The sequence below is a fragment of the Heterodontus francisci genome, chromosome 4, assembly GCF_036365525.1.
Source record: "Heterodontus francisci isolate sHetFra1 chromosome 4, sHetFra1.hap1, whole genome shotgun sequence".
NCBI lineage: Eukaryota > Metazoa > Chordata > Chondrichthyes > Heterodontiformes > Heterodontidae > Heterodontus > Heterodontus francisci.
This window is the reverse complement of record NC_090374.1, coordinates 173,936,939-173,964,677: the sequence shown is the minus strand read 5'-3', so window position 1 is coordinate 173,964,677 and position 27,739 is coordinate 173,936,939. Positions and strand designations below refer to the sequence as shown.

At 41.7% G+C, this 27,739-nt stretch overlaps 1 protein-coding gene across 1 annotated transcript; it reads left to right on the top strand.

Annotated features, from left to right (window-relative positions):
- Window positions 1-27,071, top strand: ptar1 (protein prenyltransferase alpha subunit repeat containing 1). The gene is made up of 7 exons (XM_068030579.1): window positions 1-120; window positions 1,222-1,391; window positions 5,676-5,742; window positions 8,472-8,576; window positions 13,105-13,318; window positions 16,050-16,369; window positions 20,574-27,071. The coding sequence occupies exons 1-7, from the start codon at window positions 26-28 to the stop codon at window positions 20,911-20,913; spliced, it is 1,311 nt and encodes a 436-aa protein (XP_067886680.1). The 5' UTR covers window positions 1-25; the 3' UTR covers window positions 20,914-27,071.
- Window positions 27,072-27,739: the final 668 nt, after the last annotated feature.

The following is a 27,739-nucleotide window of genomic DNA, read 5'->3' as shown; positions in this document are numbered from 1 at the left end:
GGAAGTGTTGCAGCCGGCGAGTTGAATGAGGAAGATGGCAGAGTCGGAAGAGGAGGTGGACGTTTTGGTTCAGAGGGTTGTCAAAGACATTGCCAACGCCTTCAGGAGGAACCCCAACATGTAAGTTGAAGCAGCGGCCGCCGCGCCTCATCTCCGCCACCCCCGCGGGCGCAGTAAGCGCCCGATCTCGGGAAGTAAGGTCAAAACAATAGTGGAGCAATTTAAAGCTCCTCCTGCCAGTGGGGCTTTTAAACAGCGAAAGAGTGGGGCAAAGGAAGACATTGAGGTTTAGAATAAAGGAAAGGGAATATCCAAAGGGGAAACGAAGATGCTTTGATTGAAAAGACTCCAATTTTTTAATAGCATCAGGTTAAAATGGATAATGCAAAAACATTGCGTTTAAAATGCAACGAGGTGGTTGCAATCTGCAGGTCTCTGATGTAAATGCGAATGTAAATTTTAGATCGTCCGTGCACAAATGCAATTACTCTATATCACTTGTGAAGCTATTGAAAGGGGGAAAGGCTCTGCAGTGTTGTTGTACCAGTGTCGTATCTCCTGTTTAAAGTGTTTTGATGTCATTTTAGAAACAAAAAAGGTGGGATTCCTGTAATTCACATTGAAAAGCATCGTTACAAACGTGACTGCTGCCTCCTCTCTGCATCTGTTGTTTCTGTATGGAGATTATGTTGGTATTTGCCAATTATTTTGCAATGGGCACAGCTTATGTTGGTGTTTGTCGATTTTATTTGATTTGTCATGGGTACCAACATAGAATCAGAGAAAGGTTACAGCACAGAAGTAGGCCATTTGGCCTGTTGAGCTCATGCCGCCTCTCTGCAAGAACAGTCTAGCTTGTTCCGCACGCCCACCCTGTCACCCTGCAAATTATTTCTCTTCAAATGCTTATCAAATTCCCTTTTGAAGGCTGCAATTGATTCTACCTCCACCACACTCTCAGGCAGTGCATTCCAGATCCTAACCACTCACTGCATTTTTTTTAAAGTTTTTCCTTCTGTCGCCTTTGGTTCTTTTGCCAATCACTTTCAATCCGTGATCTCTGGATCTCGACCCCTCCACCAGTGGGAACGTTGGCTGGACTCCCAAAAGGTCAACCTGACGAACAAATCCAATAATGTTTACCCATAAAAGTAATATTTTATTTGTTCTTTGCCTCCGACGTGAACTTTTTATTTTCTCTCGCTTTATTTGTTTTTGCAGTGATGAAATTGGATTGATTCCTTGTCTTGAAGCCAAGTACAACCGGAGTCCCATAGTTTTGGTGGAAAATAAGCTTGGTGTAGAAAGCTGGTGTGTTAAACTGCTTTTGCCCTGCGTCCATAGCAAGCTTGTTCTCTACAGGCAAAGAAAGCTGTGGCTAGACAGGGATGGTAAGTGGCAGACATTTTGCACTAGCCTTTCAACTAGACTTTGAGGAATAAGTCTGTTTTTAAGGAACAATATCCAATTTTGAGTCGTGCAGGATAACAGCAACTTGCACTTATATAGCACCTTTTAATGTGGTAAAACATCCCAAAGTGCTTCACTGGAGCATTGTCAAACAAAATTAGACACTGAGCCACCAGGAGTGGTGATCGAAAGCTTGGTCAAAGAGGTTTAGAGAGGGATTTCCAGAGTTTAGAACCTTGGCAGCTGGAGGTACGACCACCAATGGTGGAGCGATGAAAATCAGGGATGTGCAAGAGGTCAGAATTGGAGGAGCACAGGGATCTCGGAGGGTTGTAGGGCTGGAGGAGGTTAAAGATAGGAAGGGGGTTGAAAATGAGGATGAGAATTTTTAAAGTTGAGGTGGTGTTGAACCAGGATCCAATGCCAGTCAGTGAGTGCAGGTTAGTGGAGATACGGAGATGTAACTGTGACCACTCAGAAATGACTAGCTGTAAATGGATGTGAGCACTTGTACATTGAGATACCTCCTTCCCCTAGACCTATTTGCAATGTTGCCAAAATGTCTGAATTGTGCTTTATAGACATGAAAAGATAATTCTTAACGCTGTTTCTGAGGTTGGTGTCTGTCCTTTTCTGTATTATTTCAAATTTCTCTGCAAAGAAGCCCATCTAGCCTTGTGCATGCTCCTTCTCTCTCTTTCTTTCTTTCTCTCCCTCTCTCTCTCACTCTCTTTCCACCCCCTCCCCCATAAGGTCACATTCCCCTTGATTTTATTTCTCACCAATAAATACCTCATGTGGGTATCTGCCACATACATTTTGGAAAAACTATATAAAACATGTCCGCTCTTTCATTTGATTACATCTATTATTTTCGGAAATGATTCTGGAAGATTGGTCAATCATATTTCTTAGAAAAGTTTGCTCTTTTTAATCAAAAAGCTTCAAAATCCTGCAGACAGAAGTTTTGAGAGAACTGATTTTTTTTTTTTTCTTTCCAAAATGGGCCCAGATCCACATTGAATTTTGTCTGCTAATTTTTATTTAATGCTAGTGACAACATTCATGAGCGGTCGGTATTTATTCTTGAATGGAACAGCAGAAATTTGCTGACTAAATTGTACATCCACTGCAAATTCTGTCTGTGTTTATGGGTCTCCCCTGTCCCTAGTAACCAGTGACTATGTCACTGCTTTCTTTTTTTTTTTATGTAGCTTTAGTTAACAGCTACATGCATACAAAATTGGCACATGCAGTTTAAGTTCCCCTCCTGATTTTGGGAAGTGGCAGGGTTAATTAAGTGGTGTCGCTTGTGAAGGAGCAGATATTTTAGGCTGGTAGAAGTACATTGTTAACGTGATTTTTCTTTTGGTCTGTAGTTTAATGAGTAGCAATTTTACAGAAAGCTTTCCAGAATGATTGCCTTGTATTAAATTGGATGACCCCCCTCTTTTTTTGATAATGGAGTTTGTAAAAAAAAAAGTTCATGAAATCTTTATCCACAGGCAGTCCTGTTTTCATTTTGGTTCTCCAGTGTCTGTGATTTTATTTGACATCATTGGGGAAACCACTTAAAATAAGTGAATTTTGTTCTTGCTCAACCCCAGAACTTGTAGTTCTGATGAGTGCTTCATTCCCTGGTGAATTGACCATTCAGTACTTAGCAAGACTGTAGGTGGTGGAGCTTCACAGTGAGGTCAAGGTTCCTCTGTCGCTCTGTTTTTGCTTCTCTGCCTGCCAGGTACTGTACCTGTTTTTGCCCCTGTCTCTCTTTCCATCTGCTCTTTCTGCTGTATGTTGCCAGCTGTGGCTCAGTGGGTAGCACTCTCTCCTCTGAGTCAGAAGGTTATGGGTTCAAGCCCCACTTCAGAGTCTTGAGCATAAAATCCAAGCTGACATGCCCACTGTGCTGAGGGAGTGCCACGCTGTTGGAGGTGCTGTCTTTCAGTCTGCGCTCTCAGATGGATGTAAAAGATCCCATTGCACTATTTTCAGAAGAGCAGGAGAGGGCTGCCTCATGTCCTGGGTCAACCTTTGTCCCTCGACCAACATGGTGCTTTTGAAAAAAGAAAATTATCTGGTCGTTATCTCATTGCTGTTTGTGGAGTCTTGCTGTCAGCAAATTGGCTCCCACGTTTTCTAGGTTACAACAGTGACAGCACTTTAAAGTACTTCTGCTCTTTGGAGCCTGCTAAAGTCATGAAAGGCACTATATAAATGCAAATCGTTACTGTCTCCCGAGACCGTCCGGCCAAAATCCCTTCCTCCAGCACCGGAGCTGTGCCCCCCGGCCTTGAGTCTTGGTCTTGTTAACCTCCCTCCTGCTGCCTTGTGCCTAAGGAAGCCAGTTAAGCTTGAAGCACTCAGCAGTAGCACTTAATGACCCAAGACAGTAACATGGGATCTCTGCCAGCTAGGCATTTGCACTGTAATATAATATTTATAAAGCATAAAACCTGGGGTACCTGACACACGTGTAGATTAGTTTCTATAATATTTGTATTCAGATTTTCTGCTTATTTTGTACAGTATTAGAATTAACACAAAGGCAAAATACTGCTCAATGTTTGAAATAAAACAGAAAATGCTGGAAATACTCAGCATGTCTGGCAGCCTCTGTGGAGAGAGAAACAGAGTTGACGTTTCAGATCAACGATCCGTTAATTAGAATTTAAGTCTTCACTCCAACACCATCATTAATCCAATACATTTTGCAGTGGTTTTGTCCAGATTCACAGTGATAGTTTTGAAACTGACAAAAGCCAAGTTCATTTTTACAAAACCATAAAATTTGAAAGAAATTAGCTCCTGCGTTGACAGTTTAAGTTTTGTCCTGCCCTTAACGGCATCCAATTATTTCTTAAACAATTTCAGGCCCTTTTGCCTCCACAACCCTACATGGAAGACCATTCCATTGATTAATCTGAAGCCCTTCCTGACATCAGTACTATATTTAATTTCACTCGTTTTAACATGTATCCACTGTCCTAATGACACCCAGTTTAATTAGTAACGTTCCAGATACAGCTTTCTCAGCATCATTTTTATTCTCTCGAGGTCACTTCTTTATAAGGCACAAAAGTACAAGTGTCTTCAATATTTCCTAGGCACCAGTTTTGTAACTCTTTTCTGAACTCTTTTGGCTTACTAAGGGAGACATTCAAGCCTGAGAATAGTTCTGGTCTGACCAGGGCACCAAAACAGTTTCAGTCAAATGCTGAATCTTTTCAGGTTTTGTTGATTTCCAGCATCTGCATTTTCTTTTTTTGATCACTGCAATTTAATTTAAGCAAGACTTCCTCTGACTTGGACTAAAATGACAACTTGTATTTATATAGTATCTTAAATATACTAAAATGTTCCAAGGTGCTTAACAGGAGCAATTATCAGACAAAATTTAACACCCTGCAACCGAAGGAGATCTTGGGACATGTATCAAAAGCTTTGGTCAAAGATCTAGGATTTAAGGAGCGTCTTATAAGGAGAGAGGTTTAGGGAGGGAATTCCAGAGCTTAGGGCCTGGGCAGTTGAAGGCATGGCCGCCAGTGGAGGAGCGATTAAAAATCGGGGATGCGCAAGAGGCCAGAATCGGAGGAGTGCAGAGATGCTAGAGGGTTACAGGGCTGGAGGAGGTGACAGAGATAGGGAGATGGGGCCATGGAGAGATTTGAATACAAAGATGAGAATTTTAAAATCAAGGCATTGCTGAACCGGGAGCCAGTGCAGGCGGTGATGAACGGTGATGGATTCGGTGCAAGTTAGGATACAGGCAGCAGAGTTTTGGAAGAATGGGAGGCCAGCCAGGAAAACATTGAAATAGTCGAGTCTGCCATTTTAGTTATTGTTAGAATTCAGTCTGATGTGTTAATTGCTGCTGTGCTGCGACTGGATGTGTAATCCTATATTTCGTTAGAGAATCATCTTGCACTATATACATCCTCATCATTTCAATTGCTAATCTGCATATCAATGTAAACGTATTCTTGTGTGTTGTAAGCAGTTCTAAATTCTGTTTTTATACCCATGACTTATTTTCTCAAATATAACATTTAATAGTCCCTATATTCTTGTGGAAAATTAGTTTGACTTTCAACATGAGTATTTGCAGCTTGATTATTTGCTAGTGTATGCAATTCCAATGGATTTAATGAAAACATGTTTAATTTGTGACAACATTGGGTTTTTTTTGTTAAAATATTATGTAAATGCCTCTTAAATTAGATGACTTAATACATTTTTGTCCCCCATCTCTCCCTCCTCTTCAGCGCTGACTGATCTCACTTGTACTCTCCTGCTGCTAAATCCAGACTTCACAACCGCCTGGAATGTCAGGTATGTCACAGTCAGCAAATGTCAATATCCGTGACTGGCTCAGGGCCGAAACCTGACTCGACCATGGGCTTTCTGACTAATTTAATGTGTCTTTCTAAAGCTGTTGCGTTGTTTGCTCATAGCCGGAGTTGCTTTTTGAAATCAAAGGAAATAAATAATTTGCATTTATATAGCATCTTTCCGAACGTCCCAAAGCCCTTCAATTATCTAGTCAACTTCAACTGAAATGGGTTAAACGGAAGGCAGTGGTGATGGTACGAGGTATTGGGGAGTGTTTGGGGGGGAAAAAAAGAGTAGAATGGGGGAACAGTAGACATGTTTGGATGATTGGGTGACTTTGTGGCACACACGTGCTTTTCTCTGCAAGCGGCTGGTCGCTGATTGCTACAACACCGACTTGCATTTATATAGCATGTTCAATATGGTAAAACGTCCCAAGGCACTTCACAGGAGCAATTTATCAAACAAATCTGACACCAAGCCACATAAAATATTAGGACAGGTGACCAAAAGCTCCATCAAAAAGACAGGTCGTAAGGAGGAGAGGGATAGGGAGGAAATTCCAGAGCTTAGGGCCCGGGCAGCTGAAGGCACGGCCGCCAATGGTGGAGTGATGAAAATTAGGGAGGTACAAGAGGGCTGAATTGGAGGAGCGCAGTGATATTAGAGGGCTGGAGGAAATTAGAGATAGGGAGGGCAAGTCCATGGAGGAATTTGGAAACTTGGAAGTGTTTGGATTTGATCTTCCAGGAAATTGTGGATTGTTGGTGTATCTTGAGTGTACTCAGTAGCTTCAATGTGCTTTTATCTGTGTGGCTTCCTCTTGTCGTTTTCCTTCCAAACATTGTTCATTAAATTGCTTGCTTTTTTAAATGTTATGAAGTATTTAAATTATAGGCATACATGTGTGGCTTGTAAATGAGAAAGTACAGACACAAATACCAGATATTGTGTAACCATGCCAGTTTCAGAAGACTGCTTATATTTTTAAAAAAATCTCCTTTCTGTTTATCGTCAGTTTACCTTTTTCCCGCCCCACCTTCCCTGAGATTAGACAGTAATTGTCTGGTGGCTGTTTAATCCAGGAGGAATTCTCATAAAAACTGCTCCTGTCCAAACTCCTAATCCTCATGTGCTCCCAGCCTGGATTGCTGGCAAGAATTCAGGAGTTGGATAGCCTAACGATTGCTGCTTTAAAAAAAAAAAATCTGTGAACAACATTTTCCCTTTCTTAAAACCTGCGGTAGTGTCTCTCTGGTTACGAACAACTAAACAAACACAAACAGGGCATCGAACATGAGGGAGTTTCATGTGTATCAGTCTGTTTACTTTAGAGTAACTTTTAACCCTTTTTGCTCAATTTCAGGACTTTTCATTGCAGTTGACTCCGATTTTTTTGTAAGTTTTTTTTTTAGTGTAGGTAAAGGGCTAATACAGGATAATGAGCAGCTGACCAGGAGTTGCAAGGCAGTAAGTAACACAATTGATGGCAGAATGAGCAAACTTCAGTGCGAAATCTTTGTACTTCAGAACACTTGGTACTATAATTGTATAGCTCTTTCAAAGAGCTGGCACAGGCACGATGGGCTGAATGGTCTCCTTTTGTGCTGTAAGATTCTGTGACTTGGAACCTGCTCTGATTCAGCTGCTCTGAGCTCTAGCTCCCACGAGTTATTGATACTGCAGGTCATTCTTGGGTCAGTTTCAGTTTAATGGCTGGAACAAACCTAAAAGACAGACAGTCGTGGCAAGCATTGAGACCACCTTCTCTGATTAACCAGCTATATCCTAGAACGTCCGACTCCAATCAATAGATTTTGGGTAGTGAAGTTGGCACTTATCAGTCACTGGCTCCTGCTTAAACGGTCACTGCATGCACATGGATGCAAGGGTTTGACAGGAAATAAGAGAGCCACATTCTAGGATCCGTGTAACTCAATAAAGTGTCACTGTTGCCTTGAGTGCATAAGGTGATACTACGGGTGGTTTGGAGCCTGTATAACCTAACCATAGTTCAATATCATAAACTCTGCATAAGAATGGGAGTTGTGCACTTGGACTATAGACACTCTGGCCTAACTCCGAATCTGACCAGATTGCTATGATTGTGTGTGTGTTTATAGAAAAGGGTGCCTATTTCCTGCATTATTTTTGAATTAATTCTGGGAGTATGTGCAAGGCCCATGCCTTACTTCTCACTAGGCCCACTTCAGAGTGCAATTAAGAGTCAACCACATTGGTGTTGCACTGGAGTCACTCATAGGCCCAGACACAGTAAGACGGGAGTTTTCCTTCCCTAAAAGACATTTAGTGAATCAGTTGGCTTTTTGTGACAGTCCAATTGCATCATGGTCACTTACTGATCCCAGCTTTTAGTTGCCAGATTGAATTAGTTTTTTAAAAAAAAACACAAATGTTGAAGCTGCATTGGTGGGATTTGAACTCTTGTTCTCTGAATTATTAATCCAGGCCTCTGGGTTACTATTGCAAGCATTTAAGGCTAAAAAGACCGATTAACTTTTGTCTTCGAAAAACAATTAAGATACTGATGCACATGGTTAATATTGTTAATTAAAATGGTTTTGCTGATGCTGAAATTGGTATTTGAGTGCTTAATTCATCTAAAATAGACTCGACGATTGTGTACCATTTTTTTTGCTTTGCCTGGTTAATAACTGGAATCGTTTTCACTTGATAACATGAGAGAATGATACTGAAATATTTTCCAGAAAGGAACTGGTACAGTTGGGAGCTTTAGATCCATTTAAGGATTTGTATCTCGGAAAATTGGCCTTAACAAAGTTTCCTAAAAGCCCAGAAACTTGGATTCACAGGTTTGTAAATTTTACTCCTTGTGCAATGCTTTTGTGAAACGATGCTTAATTTGTTACAGGTCAAATTAAATTAACTTTGTCTTAATTCGTGACTGTTTTGATGCATCACTGCGACTATTTTAGCGATTGCTAATGGAACTTTCTCAGGTACCACATGTTCTTGTAAGCCTCATCCAGAACTACCTGATTTCATATCTCTGCTACCAAGTGTGCCATCTCCTATTAGATTGCTGCAACTATCTATTGTAATTATAGGAACAGGAGGAGGCCCGTCAGCCCCTCAAGCATAATCCGCCAGTCAGTTGGATCATGGCTGATGTGTATCCTAAATTCACTTACCGCATTGGCTACATATCACTTAATACCCTTGGCTAGCAAAAATCTATCAATCTCTGATTTTAAAATTATTTGTCCTAGCATCTACTTTTTGTGGGAGAGTGTTTCACACTTCTAGCACCCTTTGTGTGGAGAAGTGTTTCTACTAGGTGGAATTGGCTACTGCCCACATGTGACTCCTCTGTAGATTTTTCTGGTTTTTTTCCCCCCTGCCCTCTGCAGAGGGATTCTACAATCCAGCGCTTGCACAGTTTAAATTGGGAACTGAGCCGAGTGTGAATTGAATGGGCAATATTTCCCCACTCTGGCACAATCAGACTTTAAGCTGCAAGGCTCAGTGTCATTGTGACCCTCTTCTGTGTGGATGACGGGTCATTGCTGGAATGTTTTGCAGTCACGTTCTATTGCACATTAATCCTTTTTACTTTAGGGAGAAAAAACTCTCTTGACTCATTTTAGATTTTGTTTGTTCTTCACTAAAGATTTTAACCAATATGGGCAGGAAGAAAATGTTAACTAATTCCTTTCTTTCCCCTGACTAACATAACTGATTAAGTTAAGTCTGTAACCATGCATTCAAGTAATATTCTTTCACATACAACCTGAAAAAACCACCTCATTCTTTAAGTTATGGATATTTATTTGCTTCAGTTAAGCACAAGAGGAAGGCATTCAGCCCCTTGAGTCGGTACTGCCATTCAGTGAGATCATGGTTGATCTCTGACCTAACTCCATATAACTGGGATTGACACAGCATCATAGCCTTCTAAAGATCATCTCCTAAAGATCAACTCCTGCACAGGTGCTAGGCTCCTCTAATTTCCTTTGTCATCCTTGACTTCAAACGGACCCTTTTTTGCCCCCCAATAATATTATGAGTTAGTTGAAGTGTTCAGAGAATCCTGTTTGTAAATGTTTACCCACTGTGGGGTAAATGGGAATAATCCAATGGATATGAGCAATGACGGACTGGTCCGTCCAGCCTGTTCCACACAACTGTGATACCTTGTGTATCACGATGTATAAACTCCCCACCCCCAAAACCATTTGATCCTCTGAACAGGGAGATTGGAAACCCTGGGCCAAATTGGGGAAGAGGTGGGAGATGAGAAATCTGGTAGATTCCTCTCTTTGTCTCAAGGTGATTGACTCTGACTCTAATCCATATCACCATTCTGGCCCTTCTAATTCCTGATAACTAAAACTCCTCATTTAAATCAGTTTTAAATGAAGACTCTGGCTAGAACTCTCCCCTAGATAAATGTTTTGGCACTTTACTAATGTTTGTTATTTGGGGGAGGGACCAAATATTAGCTCATTCCCCTTTGTATCAAAGGCTTAACTGAATTTACAAACTGACTAACCTTTTTCCTTTATAACTTGTGGCTATCTATGGCTGGGGCTTGACAGTTAAGATCCTGTTGCTTGCGACACTGAGCTAGTTGTCTCTACTACAGAATCACAGACTCGTTACAGCGTGGAAGGAGGCCATTCAGCCCATCGTGTTCGCACCGGCTCGCTGAATGAGCAGTTCACTCATTTCCATTCCCCTGCCTTCTCCTGTAACCCTGCACATTCTTCCTTTTCAGATAACAACCTAATTCCCTTTTGAATACTTCAATTGAACCTGCCTCCACCACACTCTCAGGCAGTGCATTCCAGACCTTAACCATTCGCTGTGTGAAAAAGTTTTTCCTCATGTCACTTTTGTTTCTTTGACCAAATTACTTTAAATCTGCGCCCTCTATTTCTCGATCCTTTCATGAGTGGGAACAGTTTCTCTCTATCTACTCTGTCCAGACCCCTCATGATTTTGAATATCTCCATCAAATCTCCTCTCTGTCTTCTCTTCGAGGAAAACAGTCCTAACTTCTCCAGTCTGTCTTCATAACTGAAATTCCTCATCCCCGGAACCATTCTCGTGAATCTTTTCTGCACTCTTTCCAATATCCTGACATCTTTACTGAAGTGCAGTGCCCAGAACTAGATGCAGTACTCCAGCTGAGGCCAAACTAGTGTCTTATACAAGTTCAACATAACTTCCTTACTCTTGTACTCTATGCCCCTGTTAATAAAGCTCAGCATACTATATGCTTTGTTAACCACGCTCTCAACCTGTCCTGCCACCTTCAGTGACTTATGCACATATACACCCAGATCCCTCTGCTCCTGCACCCCCCTTTAGAATTGTACCCTTTATTTTATATTGTCTCTCCATGTTCTTCCTACCAAAATTAATTACTTCACACTTCTCTGCATTGAACCTGTAAAAATGGATGACCCAAGTTAATGTCTATTTTGAAAGATGTGTAATAGGCAAGATAGTTCTTTACAATCCATTGGATCATAAACCACCACCTTACGTCAATTAGTTTTTTGTGAAGAATTGGGCGGCACAGTGGCGCAGTGGTTAGCACCGCAGCCTCACTGCTCCAGGGACCCGGGTTCAATTCTGGGTACTGTCTGTGTGGAGTTTGTAAATTCTCCCTGTGTCTGCGTGGGTTTTCTCCGGGTGCTCCGGTTTCCTCCCACCGCCAAAGACTTGCAGGTGATAGGTAAATTGGCTGTTATAAATTGCCCCTAGTGTAGGTAGGTGGTAGGGCATATGGGATTACTGTAGGGTCCACTGACTACCTCCAGGCGCTTACCCATTGTCTCTCGAGATAAGGAGGCCAAAGAAAGAAAGAAAGTATAAATGGGTGGTTGTTGGTCGGCACAGACTCGGTGCTGTATCTCTAAATAAATGTAACTTTTTTTGGTTGTTTGTCTAATTGTTTATTATTTAGTAAATAAAGATGTTGCCTGACTTGTGCAGTCCTACAGCACTGTTCTTTTGGCATGTACGTAAGTTGTTGTCCACATTTTGAAGGGTCTGCCTTCTCTATAATTCAGCAGTCTCCCAGGGTGTTGCTTAACCCGAGTGTTATCTTCAGATAAAGCGAAATTAAAGGCTGAGAGCTGTTTTGAACCAGTGTGCAGATATAATTCAGTCCCTGATTTTTATTATCAGACATTGTCATTTTTATGCTTTCATTATGAATTCCCATGTCCTCATTTACAATAGAAACTGCTTATGTAAACTTCTCAATTGTAGTTGCATCCTCTCTCTGCAGGAGCAGGGGTAGTTTGGGTCGACTGTAACTATAGTGTGGTAAGTTTACATGGTAGTGTCCATTCTAAATGTGGACATGGGAAGTTATAATGGAAAATGTCTGGAAGATGCAGATGCAAGATTTTTAAGTTAGTTATTTTTTTTAAATGTTTAGCACTGGCATTTTTAAAATTAGCGTAATTACAGCACCAAAATTGAGTATATAGAATCATGGGATGGTACAACATAGAAGGAGACCATTCGGCCCATCGAGTCTGCACCAGCTCTTTTGAAGAGCAATCCAGTTAGTCCCACTCCCCTGCACTTCCCCCATATCCATGCAGTTTTTCTCTTTCAAGTATTTGTCCAATTCGCTTTTGAAGGCTAATATTGAATCTGTATCCACCACGCTAGCCACTTGCTGCATTCCCAAAATTAGGTTTTCCTCATGTCGCCTCTGGCCCTTTCACCAATTACCTTAAATCTGTGCCCTCTGGTTATCAACCCATCAGTCATTGGAAACAGTTTCTCTTTATTTACTCTATCTAGACCCTTCATGATTTTAAACACCTCTATCAAATCTCCTCTTGGCCTTGTCTGCACTAATCGGAATAATCCAGGCTTCTCCAGCCTATCCAGGCAACTGTAACCCCACATCCCTGGAACCATTTTCTTAAATCACTTCCACGCTCTCTTCAATTCTTTCTAAAGTATGGTGCCCAGAATTAGACACACTACTCGCGTTGGGACTGAACAGTGTTTTTATAAAGCTTTAACTTCCTGTTTTTTGTACACTTCGACTCTACTCAGAAAGCCCAGGATCCTGTATGCCGTATTAAATGGTTTGTTAACCTGTCCTGCCACTTTCAACGATTTGTGCACAAACAGCCCCAGGTCTCTTTCCTTGCACCACCTGTAAAATTGTACTATTCAGCTTGTACTCTTACATTTTGGTCAGAAGAATGAATCACCTAATTTTTAACAGGGGAGTAGCCATCCTTCTGGTGCATGTGGCGTTCATTATCTTTTTTTGAGAATAAGTTAGCACTGTGTCTGTCTGATCCCTAATGGACATGTGTGTGCCATTTGATTTCCTAAAAGACGCTGGGTATTTCAGAAGGTCATTCAGGAAATCTGCCATCCAAATCCGAGGAATAGCGGTAACTCAGGAATGGTATCAACTGAGCAAATGCATCGAATAATCCAGGATGAAATGGCCGTCTGCTCTGCAGCTGCTGGAAGGTATCCAAGCAATTACAATGCCTGGTCCCATCGCATCTGGATCCTGCAGCATGTGGCAAAGTACAATCTTAAGGTACGCTCGTTAATCCTTGTACCAAGGCATAAAGTATTTGCAGCACAGAAACAGGCTATTTGGCAACGGGTCTGTGCTGGAGTTTATGCTGCACATGAGCCTCCTTTCACCCCTCTTATCGGTCACCCTATCAGCATATCCCTCTATTCCTTTCTCCCTCAAGTGCTCATCTAACTTCCCTTTAGATGCATTTATACTCTCTGGGTAAAGAAGTTTTTCCTTAATTTTTGATAAGGTCCCGCATGGGAGATTGGTTAAGAAGGTAAGAGCCCATGGGATCCAGGGCAATTTGGCAAATTGGATCCAAAATTGACTTAGTGGCAGGAGGCAGAGGGTGATGGTCGAGGGTTGTTTTTGCAATTGGAAGCCTGTGACCAGTGGTGTACCGCAGGGATTGGTGCTGGGACCCTTGCTGTTTGTAGTGTACATTAATGATTTAGACATGAATATAGGAGGTATGATCAGTAAGTTCACAGATGACATGAAAATTGGTGGTGTCGTAAATGGTGAGGAGGAAAGCCTTAGATTACAGGACGATATAGATTGGCTGGTAAGATGGGCGGAGCAGTGGCAAATGAAATTTAATCCTGAGAAGTCCTTACAAATGGATATGAGATAGGTTAGGTGAATGGGCCAAAATTTGGCAGATGGAGTTTGATGTGGATAAGTGTGAGGTTATCCATTTTGGTCGGAAGAGTAGAACGGCAAATTATTATCTAAATAGAGAGAAACTTCAGAGTGCTTCAGTGCAGAGGGATCTGGGTGTCCTTGTGCATGAATCGCAGACAGCTAGTATGCAGGTACAGCAGGTAATAAGGAAGGCAAATTGAATTTTGGCATTTATTGCTAAAGGAATAGAGTATAAAAGTAGGGAAGTGTTGCTGCAACTGTACAAGGCATTAGTGAGACTGCACCTGGAGTACTGCGTACAGTTTTGGTCCCCTTACTTGAGAAAGGATGTAGTTGCATTGGAGGCAGTTCAGAGGAGGTTCACTAGATTGATTCCAGAGATGAGGGGTTTGTCTTATGAAGAGAGATTGAGCAGTTTAGGCCTTTACTCTCTAGAGTTTAGAAGAATGAGAGGAGATCTAATTGAGGTATATAAGATGATTAAGGGGATTGACAAAGTAGATATAGAGAGGATGTTTCCTCTTGTGGGGCAATCTCGAATGAGAGGTTATAGTTTTAGGATAAAAGGGGTAGCAGATTTAAAACCGAGATGAGGAGAAATTACTTCTCTCAAAGGGGCGTGAATCTGTGGAATTCACTACCCCAGAGTGCAGTGGATGCCAGGACATTGAGTAAATTTGAAGAGGAGATAGACAGATTTTTAATTAATAAAGGGTCGAAGGGTTATGGAGAACGGGCAGGAAAGTGGAGTTGAGGCTGAGATGAGATCAGCCATGATCGTATTGGACGACGGGGCAGGCTCGAGGGGCTGAATTGCCTACTCCTGCTCCTAGTTCTTATGTTCTTATGAAGTGTGAGGTGATGCATTTTGGGAGGACTAACAAGGCAAGGGAATATACAATGGATGGTAGGACCCTAGGAAGTACAGAGGGTCTGAGGGACATTGGTGTACTTGTCCATAGATCACTGAAGGCAGCAGCACAGGTAGATAAGTTAGTTAGGAAAGCATATGGGATACTCGCCTTTATTAGCCGAGGCATAGAACATCAGAGCAGGGAGGTTATGATGAAGCTGTATAAAACGCTAGTTAGGCCACAGCTGAAGTACTGTGTACAGTTTTGGTCACCACACTCTAGGAAGGATGTGATTGCACTGGAAAGGGTGCAGAGGGGATTCTCCAGGATGTTGCCTGGGCTGGAGCATTTCAGCTATGAAGAGAGACTGGATAGGCTAGGGTCGTTTTCCTTAGAGCAGAGAAGGCTGAGGGGGCACCTGATTGAGGTATACAAAATTATGAGGGGCATAGATAGGGTAGATGGAAGAAACTTTTTCCCTTAGCAGAGGGGTCAATAACCAGGGAGCATAGATTTAAGGTAAGGGGCCGGAGGTTTAGAGGTGATTTGAGGAAAAACTTCTCCACCCAGAGGTGAACCTGGAGCGCACTGCCAGAAGTGGTGGTAGCAGCAGGAACCCTCACAATATTTAAGAAATATTTAGATGAGCACTTGAAACGGCATAGCATACAAGGCTACGGGCCAAGTGCTGGAAAATGGGATTAGAATAGATAGATGCTTGATGGCCGTCACGGACATGATGGGCCAAAGGGCCTGTTTCGTTGATGTATAACTCTATGACTCTATAAATTCCCTAATCTGAAATAAGAACAGAAAGTAAGGGAAATACTAAGCAGGTTGGGCAGCATCTGTGGAGAGAGAAACAGGGTTAATGATTCAGGTCAGTGACCTTACATCACCCTGCAGATGTGCCGCTGTATTCTGACAAAAGGTCATCGACCTGAAATGTTAACTGTTTCTCTCTCTCTACAGATACTGCCAGACCTGCTGAGTATTTCCAGTACTGTCGTCTTCTTTCAGATTTCCAGCATCCGGAGTGTTTCGTGTTCTCCTAAATTTTCCTACTGGGTTTAGTGGTGACTGCCTTGACATGTATTTTTGTTTTCCCTCACAAGTGGAAATATCTTTGTCTATCCTATCGATCCCCTTCATAATTTTTAAAGACCTCACCCCTCTGCCATCTCTTTCCTAGAGAAAGGAGCTCCGGCCTGCTCCATTTTTGTAATACTTGCTTCACATTTCTCCAGATCCTTCTTGATGAATTGTCCAACACTAGGTACTGGGTGTCCACCCACGTCTCCGATCACAGTGGTTTTCACTACCGTCAGTTCCTGCTGAAGTCTGTGGCGGGCAATTCTAGAAGCGCAGCCTTCGCAAACACTGGGGCCTTTGTGAGGAAGTCTTCAAACAAGGACCATCGCACCTGTCTTCCTGCATACATGAAGGAGGAAAGTACATCTGTAGAGGCACACACTGCTGACGTGCCGCTAATGATTGAAGAGGAAATGGAGCTTTGTACCGACCTCATTGAGTCGTACCCAGGCCACGAGGCTCTCTGGTGTCACAGGTAAACTGATCACCATGAATTAACCAATTATTTTTAATCAGTTTTAGTTCTTTCAGTGGTTGTGGTAATAGTGAATCTTCTGGTGGAAGCAGAGAGGGGACACAGAGGTGAGAAAAGCAGGCTTCTATTTTGTTTCTGGTTTGTTGTTTGCCCTTTTCGGTAGCGATGTGTTTTTAGGTGTCAGCCGTGGCTTAGGATAAAAAAAACTTACATATCTATAGCAGCCTTACCTCAGGACATCCCAAAGGGCTTTACAGCCAATGAAGTACTTCAGAACCATAGTCACTGACGTAATGTATGAAACATGGCATCCAGTTTCTGCACAGTAAGCTCCCACAAATGGCAATGTGATAATGATCAGTTAATCTCTTATTCTGATGGGCGATAGATATTGGCCAGGATACTGAGGAGAACTTCCCTGCTCTTCTTTGGAATAATGGCCATGGGATCTTTTACGTCCACCTGAGGGCAGATGGGCCTTGGTTTAACGTTTCATCTGAATGATGGCACCTCTGGCAGTGAGTGGTTTGGAATTGGAATGCTCTGCCTCTGTGTGGTGGAGGCAGATTCAGTCGAGGCTTTCAAAAGAGATTTGGACAATTATCTGAAGAGACAACTTGCAGGGCTTTGGGGAGAAGGCAGGGGAGTGGGACTAGGTGAGCTAGTCCTGTAGAGAGCTGGCACAGACATGATGGGCCAAATGACCACCTTCTGTGCTGTAACCATTCTATGACAGATCAGCATTCCCTCAGTACTGTACTGGAGTGTCAGCCTAGATTTTTGTGCTCAACTGAGCTGTGGCTGAATTCACAGTGGGTAGCATTCTCACCTCTGAATCAGAAGATTGTGGGTTCAAGTCCCACTCCAGAGCAGAAAATCTAGGCTGATATTCCCAGTGCAGCATTCCCTCAGTAGCACACTGTCAGAGATAACTTCTTTCAGATGAGACGTTAAACTGAGGCCCTGTGGATGTAAAAGGTCCCATGGACACTTTTTTGAAGAAGAGCAGGGGAGTTCTCCCTGGTGTCCTGATTGCGGATGTCTTTCAGATGAGACGTTGAGCTGAGGCCCCATCTCCTTGATCGGGTGGACGTAAAAGTATTACTTCAAAGAAGAGTAGGGGAGTTCTCCCCAGTGTCCTGGCTAATATTTAACCCTCAATCAACATCTCAAGCGCCAATTGACTGTTGCGTTGCCTACAGTGCAACAGTGACTACATTTGCTGTAAAGTGCTTTGAGACGCCCAGTGGTTATGAAAGGTGCTATATTAATGTAAGTTTATCTTTTTATTTTTGTTTGCTTCGGAACAATATTTCAGATCTGATCAGAATTGTAGCTTTGAGCAATGCCACTAGATGGTGCCAAACTAACAAACTATTACCTTAACTCTTTTTTTTAATTAACTTTTGAAAGTCACATTAAACAGTCCCAACATGCTGCACCACAGAATGGTGTATCCCTGGTCTCGTAGAATCATAAAGCCTATAAGAAGGCCATTTGGCCCATCATGTCTGTGCTGGCTCTTTTTGAAAGAGCTATCCAATTAGTGCCTCTCCCCTCACCCTTTCCCTGCAGCCCTGCAAATTTTTCCCCTTCAAGTATTTAGCCAATTCCCTTTTGAAAGTTACTGTTGAATCTGCTTCCACTGCCCTCTCAAGCAGCGCATTCCAAATCATCATAATTTGCTGTGTGTATACATTTCCCTCCCCTCCCTTTTGGTCCTTTTGCCAATTACCTTAAATTTACACAATTTAAACACAACCATTTGTATCGCTAATCCTGAACGAGCCCGTAGGTCTCTGTAAAGTTATATTGTTTGGATCCAGTAATGCATTGTTATTTCAACTTGAGAAAAAGCACAGAACTCTCATTCCCCGAAGAGCTTAAACTTGAATTTCAGATTCTTTTGAAAGGAGAGAGGTTCGGTCAACAATATTTTGCACCTTTAAGTGTGTATTGAAAGTACAGGTTTACAGTTAATGTGTGCCTTGTTCACAGCACTGCCCAAACTCTGTGATCTCTAACGCCTAAAAGAACAAGGGCAGCAGGTGCATGGGAACGCCACAACCTGCAAGTTCCCCTCCAAGCCACACACCATCCTGACTTGGAATTGTATTGCCATTCCTTCACTGTCGTTGGGTCAAGATCCTGGAACTACCTCCCTATCAGCACTGTTGGTGTACCTACACCCCAAGAACTGCGGTGGTTCAAGAAGGCAGCTCACCACCACCTTCTCAAGGGCAGTTAGGGATGGGTAGTAAACGCTGCCCTTTCCGCTGATGCTCACATTCCATGAAAGAATAAAGGGAAAAAATACACTACTCTTCCTGCAGTTCACTGCATGGCATGTTCTAGATGTGGTATTGGCAATCCTGTACAATTGCCAAGTAAGGGCTTTGTGGGGGCTGGGGGGAAAGAGGGGAAACTGACAGGAGGTTTGAAATACTATTCATGTGTTTTTGTAGAGACTGTGGTAACCCTACTACCTAACACCCCACATGGAACCCCTGCCCCTTTCCTGAGACACCTGAGATGCTCAGCTTCTCAAAATGCATACCTAGAGAAGGGGCCATAATTGGTGTTGTACTAACATATGAAATTGACCAGTAGGAAAAGATCAGCTGGTCCATCAACCCTGCCCCACACCACGATGACTAGACAATCCTGCCTAAACACTTCATATTTTCACTTCCCTCACTCCCACCCCTGCAGCCATGTGATCTCTTTAAAGGCAAAAGGAAAAGGAAAAACCCAGGGCCAATAAGGGAAAAATCTACTCTCTCAAATTCCTCTTTGACCCCTTCAGGCAATCAAAAACAGTCCAGGAGATCACATGGACCAAGTGTTCTCTATAAAGACACTGACTGACCTTCGACATGCTGTGATCATCTGTGCCCAAGTCAGGAACCGGTTCAGTTCCTCCTTGAAGGCAAAGAGTTAGCTCCCACCGCACCAGCCAGCAACACATTCCAGAGCTCATTACTGACTGGCAAAAGAACCACCCATCTCCTGCTCCGTTTAAACTCTTGGACTGTATTCTGAACCAGAAGAATTTTGAGCTAAATTAAATGGGTCCTCCATGTGGATGAAACAGTAACTCACTTGCTTTTACATGAAGTTGCTAGTGTTGTATTTGAAAGTAAGTGGAGAATTTGGCATGGATGAAGCAGACTATCTTGGGTTGCTGCAGTTTTTGATAGGGTAGTGTTGGTACTAATTTGTTTGTAGCCATTTTCAATCCCAAAAAGGAATCCATTTTATCAGAAGCAAAATACTGCAGATGCTGGAAATCTGAAACAAAAACAGAAAATGCTGGAAATGCTCAGCAGGTCAGGCAGCATCTGTGGAGAGAGAAAGAGTTAATGTCTATCAGAACTGGAAGAAGTTAGAAATGTAATAGGTTTTAAGCAAGTACAGAGGCAGAGAAAGGGGGGAGGGGGAAAGAACAAAAAGGAAGGTCTGATAGGGCGGAAGGCAAGAGAAATTAAATGACAAAAGAATGATGGTGCAAAGCAAAAGGAAACAGTAATGGGACAATGATGGAATTAAATGGAATCAATTTAATGTTGGTTTTGTTGTATTTGGAATTCAGTTTAACGTCTGAACTGTTTTTTTTTAAAAAGTGATTTGGAGTCTCATCCCCTAATAGTAATGCTGTTCAATTTCTACCAGAGGATATAATCTATTATGGTTTGGCCTTTAAACTTGAGCATTGTTTGTATTTCATGTGGTAATTTGAATTTGATGTTTTCCAGTCATTTAGCAAAGATATTTAATAATGTAAAGTCAATCCAGTTTTAAATTGTGCCCACTTATGCACCACCGATTTCCATTGCGTCACCATTATCAGTCGTGCCTTCAGTTGTCTAGACCCTAGACTCTGGAACCCACCCTCTCTAAATTTCACCATGTCTCTCTTTTTCTCTCTCTTTCCCCACCCCTTAAAACACTTCTTAAAACCTACCTCCTTGACCAAGCTTTTGGCCACGTCTGATTTATCTCACATGGCTTGGTGTTAAATTTTGTTTGATAATCACTCCTTTGAAGTGCCTTGAGACCTTTAGCTATGTTAAAGGTGCTATATAAATGAAAGCAGTTGTCATTAATTATATCTATTGCCAAGTGCTGATGCTTTAATAATTGATTAATTTCCTATTGGATGTAAGCAGCTATGAGCATCAGATTCTCTGCCTTGTTTTTGCAGGAGGTCTGTATTTTACCTTTGGCATTGCTGGAGCAGAGAGTGTCTCCAGGTCCTGTCTGACTCCAGCAACAGGAACGATGGAACGGTGAACAGTTTACAAATGGCCGCTGCAGGCGGTTACTCCTCACAAGGCATGGACGTCGATGGTTTGGCAGACACCGCCAAGCAAGGCTACACGCAGGAGACCAAACGTTTGAAACGTGGCCCTTCGCTAGACTTGCACAGTTTGCTAGAAGAACACCGATTCATTGATGCAATCCTAGCAGGTTGCACTAACTCTGAGCAAGCCAGATTTGCTGTTGCTTACAGGAAATGGTTAGACACGGTTATAGGTCAGTAGTTTGAGTCTAGTTCAATGTATTTAAGTTGGTCTTAATCCAGTTCCCTAACACAATATTCTGTTTTGAGCAGCAATGTTGCATGGCACCTTTTTATAGGGGAACCTTGAGTTCAATTTAAAGGGGATATTTACTGGAACTTTTTTTTTAAAAGCTCCATTTTGTGGAGGCTTATTATACAGAAACAAACTTGAAGAAAAAAATCTGCAAACTGAAATGTTACAAACTCCAGCTTATTTTGAAATGTCAGTGTTAGAGGGGGACTCATCATTTTAAATATGAATATACACCTAACCTTGTGCATTATCAATTTTATCTCTGCGTAAATTATCAACAAATGTATTTACAAAAAAAATCCAATCGAAGCTGCATAAATGTCTACATCTTGTTTTTTCTAACTACCCTCCAGGAAACTAGATTTGACAATTTTAAATTTTCAGTTTACTCCCTGCTAGTTCTGCCCACATTTAGTTTAACTTATCACTGTGCAATTTGCAATGGTTATCATTCAGGAGTTAGTCAGACAGATTAAATAAGTAGTCATGCAAGATGCAACTGCAAACCCAACTTGCTTGCTGAATTCATAACCTAATTTGCCTTGTGTATAATTTGGTGTTGGGGTAATATATTAGCATGGATAATAGATTGGCTAACAAAGTTGGGATAAATGGGTCATTTTGAGGTTAGCAAACTGTAATTAGTGGGGTTCCATAGGGATCAGTGCTGGGACCTCAACTATTTACAGTCTACATTAATGAATTGGATAAAGGACCTGTGTGTATTATAACAAAATTTGCTGACAATAAAAAGATGGGTGGGAATGCAAGCTGTGAGGATGACGCAAGTCTGCAAAGGGATATAGATAAGTGAGCAAAAATTTGGCAATATAATGTGGGAAAATTAGGTTATCCCCTTTGATAGGAAGAATAGAAAAGCAAAATATGATTTAAATGGGGGAGAGAGAGACTACAGAATGCTGTGGTACAGAGGGATCTGGGTGTCCTCGTACATGAATCACAAAAAGTTAGCATGCTCGTAAATAGGATGGCAAATGGAATGTTGGCCTTTATTTCAAGGGGGGTGGAGTAGGGAAGCCTTTTTACAACTGCACAAGGCATTGGTGAGACCACACCTAGAGTACTGTGTACAGTTTTGGTCTCCTTATTTAAAGAGGGATATACTTGCATTGGAGTCAGTTCAAAGTTTCACTTAGCTCATTCCTGGGATGATAGGGGTTGTCTTATGAGAAAAGGTTGAGCAGGTTGGACCGATACTCTTTGGAGTTTAGAAGAATGAGTGGTGATCTTATTGAAACATATATTCTGAGGGGGTTTGACAGGGTAGCTGTTGAGAGGATATTTCCCTTCATAGGGTAATCTAGAACTCGAGGGCATAATTTCAGAATAGGGGGTTGCCAATTTAAGATGGAAGTGAGAAGGAATTTCTTCTGAGGGTCATGAATTCTCTACCCCAGAGAGCAATGGAGGCTGTGTTATTGAATATATTCAAGGCTGAGAAAGACAGATTTTAGAACTGTAAGGGCGTCAAGGGTTATGGGGAACAGGCAGGAAAGTGGAGTTGAGGCCATACTCAGATCAGTCATGTTCTTATTGAATGGCCGAGCAGGTTTGAGGGGCATGTGGCCTACTCCTCCTAAATCTGATGTAGCATTAATTGAAAAAAGCTCCATGGTAAAGACTATGGACTGGATTGAGCTCAAAAAATGGCGGCCCGCACGCCAAAGAGGAGGCGGGCTGCTGCCTAATTTAAATTTTTAAACACATACCATCCAAAATTAAATGAGTAAATTTCTTATGCCCCTTTTCCACCCCCCAAAACGATTACATTAACTATTTGCCCTTCCCCCAAAACACTTACCTTTTACCCCCCCCACCCCCAAACTGCACAAAGTTTGAAGTTCAACCATCCCCAACACCCATTACGTGCATTTGACCCCTTTTCCCCCACCCCCCACACTGAAAATCTTACCTCCTCCCCCGTCCCCACCAGTGTCGCGTCACCTTTCCACGGTTGTTAAGATTGCAGGTAAGTTATGTTAATTCATTCATTTTATTCATTTGAATATTGTAATTGAGGTTCCCGGTGTGGGGGGTGGGGGGAGTTGCTGCCGTGCAGCCTCGTCACTGTTGGGAGGATCAGGCCTGGCCTTCCTGGCATTGAGGCCCGTGGCAGGCCTCATCCAGAACCATCTTCAGGCCCTCTACCTCCCCCCGCCCCAGTCCCCCCTTGCCCTGCCATGGAACCCGACACGGTGGGGGGACAACAATATCCATCCCTATAAGTGTGTGCAAATATCTGCAAAGTCACTGATTATCTCCCTGTTGGTGTGGAGTATCTTTGGATCAAAGTGAAGAAATTGAAAACAATCTAAATGTGACTTTCCTTAATTGGCATCTCCCTGTTGACTGTACAAATCTCACAACATAACTTTAAAGTTATTTTTTCAGGTAATCTGTTACAGCAGCACAATGAATAGCAAGTGCTTCTTTCTAGAACAGCGTGGTGCTAGTGTTGTCTCCAATTTCACTTTTTTTCCTCCTAGGGGACACATTTTTGCTACTGGCCTTAAGGCTGGTATAACTTGTTTCAAGCGAGACTTGAGCAAAGGTTAAATAAAAGTTTAAAAGAAAAATATTATTGAATAAAGGGATGCTGTTACATTAAGGTGTGGTCTTGATTAGCATCGTACTTCAAGTAACATGAATTCTAGCCAATCAAGTGGGGAACCTAGAACTTACAAGATGCTAAGATATGCACTGATGCCAGTGATCACTTGTATATTTAAACAGTTTAAATGAAAATTTCAAACTGGTAAATGATGAGGAATGGTGTTATCTGCACTCTTTTCCTTCCCCACGCCCATAAAATCTAAATGCAGTAAATTGTGACATGGAAGATTCATAGAATCTTACAGAAGAGGAGGTTGCCACTCGTTCTATCGTACCTGCATCAACTCCTTTGAAAGAGCAATTCCATTGGTTCCACTGTACCTCTCCCCTCTACCCTTTCCTCATAGCACTGCCAATTTTTCTTCAAGAATTTATCCAGTTCCCTTTTTGAAAATTACTATTGAATCTGATTCCACTGCCCTTTCTGGCAGTGCTTTCCAGATCATAACTCTGCGCTTAATTATTTATATCATACATGAAACATTTCCTCATTGCTCTCTTTTTTTTTGACATTTGCCTTAAATTTAGATAATTTGAACACTAATATTTGCATCACTAATCCTAAATAAGCTCACTGGTCTTGGAAAAGTTATATACTTTGAACAAGTAATGCACTTTGTTATTTCAACATATGAACAGAAAGACAGAACTCTCATTCCCCCAAAGAGAGCTTAAAAAAACTTGAATTTCAGAACACCTCTCCTTTGAAAGAATTTTTCAACAACGCAGGTATTATTTTGCACCATTTTAAGTATGTACTCTAACTGTAGAAATATAGTTGACACTTCAAAATGGACTTCAATCCTCAGTCGTGATTTTCCTTATGATTATAAAACGGTCATTTCCAAGTAAAGAAGTGCAATTTTATTTTAAACATAACCTGAGAACTTGCATTTGCTTTTCATGACTGTGCTTGCCAGATTGTTTCTAGCTTTGCTTCCTCTGGCCTGTGCAAGGAATATACCATACGGAGTAGTTCCAATAACAGCCAAACTGATTTGATGCTTAAAATGCTAGAGTTATTGTTATTGTTCTTATCTCTTTGCTGGACAATCTGCATCTAGATTTTCCCCCCAAAAATATACTTTATTCATAAAATGTGTTACATTACATAATTCAAATTTGACATTACATAAACAATACACATTGCAATACACGTCAGTTTCTGTTAGTACAGTACATGAGGTGCATCACTACACTTGCCGTTACAGGTTATACTTGCAACGTAAATATACATTTCATGTCAAACATTCTCTGGTGCATACAGCCTGAGGAGTTTTACACTGTTTTCAGTCCCTCAGTATACTATGGCAGGAGGGCCTTAGACAGTAGCCTTTTCCCATTGCGTCCAGATGTTTTATTTTCCCAAAAATATACTTTACTCATAAAAAGCTGTAAAAAAAAAATTACAAAACTGTTCAAAACAGCACCAAGTTGACATTCCAAAAAGTGCAAAGAAAATCAGTTTTCTTCTATATAGGAGTGAGTTGCCTCACAACACTTCCATTCCATTTTACATGCCATGTACATTTTACAGCTAAACCATATTCGGTGTACACAGCTCGAGGGGTTTTCCATGGGTCCAGCCCCTCAGTTCACCATGGCGGGAGGACCTTACACAGTGGTCTTTCCCCATTGAACCTTTGCGGCTGCTGCCCCAAGCTTTAGTGCGTCCCACAGCACGTAGTCCTTGAACCTTGGAATGTGCCAGATTGCGACACTCAGTCATAGACAACTTTTTACACTGGAAGACCAGCATGTTTCGGGCAGACCAAAGAGCGTCTTTCATCGAATTGATAGTCCTCCAGTTGATGTTTATCTCCGTGTACGTCCCTGGGAACAGCCCGTAGAGCACAGACTCCTGTGTTACACAGCTGCTTGGGATGAACCTCGACAAAAACCACTGCATCTCTTTCCACACCTGCTTTGCAAAGGCACATTCCAGAAGGAGGTGGGCAACCGTCTCTTCCCCACCACCCATTGCGTCCAGATTTATTTTTTGGTTTCCGGAGTAAAATTTAACCAGAACAGGCTGGGTATGCTAAACTGAACGTGTAGGCTAAATTAGTAAGGCCCACTTTAAAGTCAGTCTGACTTGGAAACTTGCTTTGTTTAAATTATCATTGTATGACTAAGTTCATATTTTACAGTCAAAACAAATGCAAAATTTGAAGCTGGCTATAAATTATATTAAAATAAAAAGCAAATGTGGAACAGACTCTGTATGAATGACCTACTGTTCCTATGTCTCCTCAAAGTAGCAGGGATAAAATTGTACAGTATTGCAAGGTGCACGTGTAGAAAGTGCTGGTGAAATGACAAAATCAAGTGTTTGCATCAGCGTATTACAAAACACAACTTGGTGGATCGGTATTGTTCACAACACTTAATGGTACACGTCAGAACTGCACCAATTTTTGCATCTTCTATAGAATGAGCATATTTTCAGTACAGGCCCAATATTTCCTTTATACACTTCAAACAAATATAGTTTGTGTGTGTGTGTGAGTTGCTATCAGTTCCATAGGATTGCTACACAAAATAAGACTATATGTGAACTATTCCCCCCTCCCCCAACACTCCTAACACTGGTTTTCAAAGGAATTTTTCTTACAAATATCCATTCTTAGCATCTACAGGAATATCTTTTGAAAGTCACCTTTCCATTTGACTTTCATAAACTTCCTTTGGGTAATGTGAGCAACATCATACAATTTCTCAAGACATACTAAAATGTTAAGATTATTTATTAAAATAATAAGCAATATTGAAAGAAGCCTCACTAGTACTGTAAAGAAATTAGAAATTAATAGATCTTGGCAGCTTTATGGCATTAAACCATGCATAATATATTTGTGCTGTGTGGTACTGCTGGAAAACGGGGCACCTTTTTTTTTTGCTGCTTGTCGAAAAGCAGCAGGGTTACCTTTGCTGGAACTCATGTTTGGGAGTTTTTTGCCCCCATAGTGTTAATTATATTGAAAAGTTCACCCTAAAGTTGATGTCTTTTCGTGAACCTAATTGTGCTTTTAACATTTGCTAACTTTCAAAGTTACTTTTTTTCCCTTCAAATATAAACTCTTAACATTTTCTACAAACCTGTAAAATGCAGGGACATCATGGCTGTCTTAAGTCTTGCGATATAGTAACGACACACTTATCTACACAGTGAATGCCTGCCGTTCAGGGACGGGAAGGAAAAGGGGACAAGTATAGTTCAGGTACTTCTCTGTAGGGAGGAAGGGGAATGTTACTAGTTGAATTACCCCAGGCTGTTTTGGAGCAGATATCCTAGGGCCCAATCCTAAACTCTGGGGAGTAACAAGAGGAAATGCTGGAAACACTCAGCAGGTCTGGCACCATCTGTGGAGAAACAGAGTTAACATTTCAAGTCGATGATCTTCCGTAAGAACTGAAAGAGGTTGGATGTAACAGGTTTTAAGCAAGTTCAGAGGCTGGGTAAGTTTGTGTTGGGGCGGGTGGAGGGGGGGGGGAGTGGGATGGGGTGGGGTGTTGGTGGGAGTGAAGGGGAGGAAAGAACAAAAGGTTTTGCATTCTTGATTTTTGGGTTGTATTTGTCAAGGTCTGTTAAAGTGGAAGGCAGGAGAAATTAAATGACAAAAGGGTTGTTGGTGCCCGGTAAAAGGGGCTGGTAATGTGACAAGTAAAGAACCAAAAGATGGGTTTACAGGAACTGCTGTCTCAGCAGTGATTATGATTTGAAATTGAACTTGATGTTGAATCAGAAGGCTAAGTGCCAATTTGAAAGGTGGGGGACCAAACAAAAAAGGATTTCCTAAGCTAGAAGGGTACCAAAATGTAACTTTCACTGAAACCACCTCCAGATTCTGTTGGTTCTTAACAACATGATAAATAAGTTTGTAGAAAAAAGATTCATGTGAAAAGTCTTTAGGAGAGTTGAAAGACAGTTTTAGAACTTATTTTGGCAGTTTTCAGTCTGTAGATGAGTAAATGGGATATTTAATCCAATAAATTATCCGTTGGAGCAAAGGCTTCCAGTCAGATCTGCTTAGTTTTACCAACTGCCTTTATGAGGGTCCTAGTAACCTCTTTTCAATGTTTTAATAATTCTGCATGCTAGCCTTGGTCCAGTACTGGGAAGACAGGAAGTTCTGTA

Bases quoted from the DNA above. Each gene is read 5' to 3' on its own strand.
- ptar1 (XM_068030579.1), top strand. From the start codon at position 26: ATGAGGAAGATGGCAGAGTCGGAAGAGGAGGTGGACGTTTTGGTTCAG. The intron at 8,577-13,104 runs GTTTGTAAATTT...ATTTCCTAAAAG, and splicing joins CCAGAAACTTGGATTCACAG to ACGCTGGGTATTTCAGAAGG. The intron at 13,319-16,049 runs GTACGCTCGTTA...ACATTTCTCCAG, and splicing joins TGGCAAAGTACAATCTTAAG to ATCCTTCTTGATGAATTGTC.